General features: G+C 46.9%; 1 protein-coding gene across 1 annotated transcript; it reads left to right on the top strand.

Moving 5' to 3' along the window:
- The first annotated feature begins 996 nt into the window (after positions 1-996).
- Positions 997-1,983, top strand: LOC106330628. Its single transcript, XM_013769067.1, has one exon. The coding sequence runs from the start codon at positions 997-999 to the stop codon at positions 1,981-1,983; it is 987 nt and encodes a 328-aa protein (XP_013624521.1).
- Positions 1,984-3,252: the final 1,269 nt, after the last annotated feature.

Genomic DNA, 3,252 nt, shown 5'->3' with positions numbered 1-3,252 from the left:
TAAACGGTATTGTGAATTGTGTTATGTTGACTCGATTTGGCATTAGGCCGGGCCTAGTATTGTATTATTTAATGTATGAATATTTCTTAAATCAATAAAAGTAATTGTTTTATATGCGCTTCATGAGTACTCTGATATTTGACTAGTCCGGTCTAACACAACGTTTGGTCGTGGTACGGGTTGAAAAGCGTTAGGCCTCGATCTAACGGAAAACGCTAACTCTAGGTACAGGCTGCAAAGCCTTGTGCCTTGACGCAGCCGGACGTGTTAGTGGACGAACTGGTCGAGGTCGTGGAGTAAATTTTGTGACTCTGGCCGGAGCATCCCTAACCAGTCACGTAGCGCTTCCGGACCATGGTGTTGGGTTGGACGGTCAGTCATGTTTTTGTTTGATTGTTGGCTGGCCGCTTGGCCTTTCATCTCCAACCCTTGGTGTAGGTCGTCCGTCGGTCATGTTCTTGTTTGATTGTTGGCTGGCCGCTTGGCCTTTCATCTCCAACCCTTGGTGTAGGTCGTCCGTCGGTCATGTTCTTGTTTGATTGTTGGCTGGCCGCTTGGCCTTTCATCTCCAACCCTTGGTGTAGGTCGTCCGTCGGTGACCTGGCGTTTGATGCTGAAATATCAGGAGACGATCAGCAAGAGGTAAGCTACGTGAGTGGGCAAGGATGGCAGCTCAAAAAATACCATCCGAACCCTAACGTGAGGAACAACCCACAGCTTTTCTGGCCTAAGCAAGACAAACCACCTGATCCTGCTCAGAGAAACCAAGGTCAGTATGCCGGGTATCAAAAGAACTACCAACCCCGAACCTATGTTCTAGGCCAACCGCAGAACAATCCACCTCAGATGCAGAAACAACAGAACACTCAGCCAGCTACCTCCACTCCTGTCGCTGTTCTGCAAGATGAGACAAAAGCTATGTTGCAGCAACTGCTCCAAGGACAACAGCTCCAAGGGAAGGCTCTAAACAAGGTTACTACTGAGATCAATACCTGAATGAACCATATGTTCAGCAATTTGAGGACCAAATACGACAATGTCGCGAGTCATATGAGGCAGATGGACATTCAGATTGCTCAGACTGCTGAGAGCGTCAAGAGGCAACAAGGTACTCTACCTGGGAAAACCGACAAAAACCCTAAGGAGAGCAACGTGGTTGAGTTGAGAAGTGGAAAGCAACTCTCTGAGCCGGTAAAGAAGAGGTTCACTGCGGCAGAGAAGGGGAAGCAGAAAGAGTCGGAACAACCACCGGCCGATGCCCCGGCAGCTGAGAAGGAGAGGGAACCAACAGTTGGAACCAATTCGCCAGAACCAGAACAACCAGCTGAGGCTGCCCGCCCGATTCCAGAGCCTGTTTCTACTCGCGAATACACTACTAAAGTCCCTTACCCGGTTCCAGCAAAGGCTACTCGTCAGGACCGAGAGGAGATGAAGTGCAGAAAGATGCTGGAGGACCTAACCGTCCGACTCCCTTTGATGGATGTGATCCAGATGATGCCCTCCATGCGCAGCTTTATGAAGGGATTGATCTCAGGAAAAATATCAGAGGAGAGCGAATTCATGACTGTCTCTAAGGAGTGCAGTGCAGTGCTTCAGAACAGGCAGATAAAGAAGCGAGGAAACCCTGGTAAGTTCGTCCTCTCTATCCAAATTGTGAAGAAAATTTTCTCATGCTCCTTGGTTGATCTGGGATCCAGCGTAAACCTCATGCCCTACTCTGTAGCACGACGTCTGGGATACACACATTTTAAACCAACTAGGATGTCCTTGGTGTTTGCGGATAGATCAGCCAAGTCCCCGGTTGGTATTCTAGAGAATCTCCAAGTAAAAGTCGGGAACACCTCTGTTCCAGCAGACTTCGTAGTTCTAGAGCTAGAAGAGGAATCCAAAGATCCTCTCATTTTAGGAAGACCGTTCCTATGTACTGTTGCAGCCATCATTAATGTGCGGCAAGGGAAGATTGATCTCCATCTGGGGACATAGTCATGCTGTTCGAGATGGATGAGCTGCTAAAGAAGCTGATGCTGGATGGACAGACCTTCAAGGTGGATGAAGGGATTGATCCGTTACAACCTCGCGAAGGGATGATCGAGGAGATTCTTACAGAAGATCCACTCAAGCTTGCACTAGTAAGAGCTGAGGCCGAGCAGAGTGTCAAGAACGTTGACGCAGATGGGTATGCTAAGATGCTTGACTCCGCAAGGAGTATGGGAAGAATGGTGACGACTCTAAGTCTGGGGGAAGAGAGCAACAAGGACAAGAACACTCCAACTGGAGCGACCCATTTACCGAACTTGCCTGTTCCGCCGAATCTACGTGATGATCCCTGTAGCGAGTTAAAGGCTCCCAAGGTTGAACTAAATCCCCTTCCCAATGAGCTCAGGAAGTATCGTAAGGCATTAGGATATTCACTAGCTGACATACCTGGCATATCACTTGATTTATGCATACATAGGATACACCTACAAGATGAATCAATGACTTATGTTGAACATCAGAGGAGGTTAAACCCGAATCTAAAAGATGTTGTTAAGAAAGAGATAATGAAACTTCTCGAAGCAGGTGTGATCTATGTCATATCTGATAGTAAGTGGGTTAGCCCTGTTCATGTAGTACCTAAGAAAGGTGGGAACACTGTTATCACAAATGAAAAGAATGAATTGATCCCTACTAGAACAGTGACAGGACATCGCATGTGCATTGATTTCAGAAAATTAAATGCAGCCACTAGAAAGGATCACTTTCCACTTCTCTTCATTGATCAAACCACCCATATTACTGCTTTTTAGATGGTTATTCAGGTTTCTTTCAGATCCCTATCCATCTAGACGATCAGGAGAAGACGACGTTCACATGCCCATACGGAACGTACGCATATAGGAGAATGCCATTCGGCATGTGCAATGCGCCGGCAACATTTCAGCGTTGCATGATGTCGATCTTTACTGACCTCATTGAATACATTATGGAGGTTTTCATGGACGATTTCAGTGTCTATGGAAGCTCCTTTAGTGTATGTTTGTCAAAATTGTGCAGGGTTCTCAAAAGGTGTGAGGACAAACATCTGGTGCTAAATTGGGAGAAGTGCCACTTCATGGTCAGAGATGGGATTGTTCTAGGGCATAAGATCTCCGAGAAAGGCATTGAGGTGGATAAGGCAAAGATCGAGGTGATGATGAGCTTGCAACCACCACAAGCTGTGAAAGCTTTCAGAAGTTTCTTGGGTCACGGAGAGTTTTACAGGAGGTTCAT

Source organism: Brassica oleracea, chromosome C3, assembly GCF_000695525.1.
Source record: "Brassica oleracea var. oleracea cultivar TO1000 chromosome C3, BOL, whole genome shotgun sequence".
Classification (NCBI taxonomy): domain Eukaryota; kingdom Viridiplantae; phylum Streptophyta; class Magnoliopsida; order Brassicales; family Brassicaceae; genus Brassica; species Brassica oleracea.
This window is presented reverse-complemented; position numbering and strand designations above follow the sequence as displayed.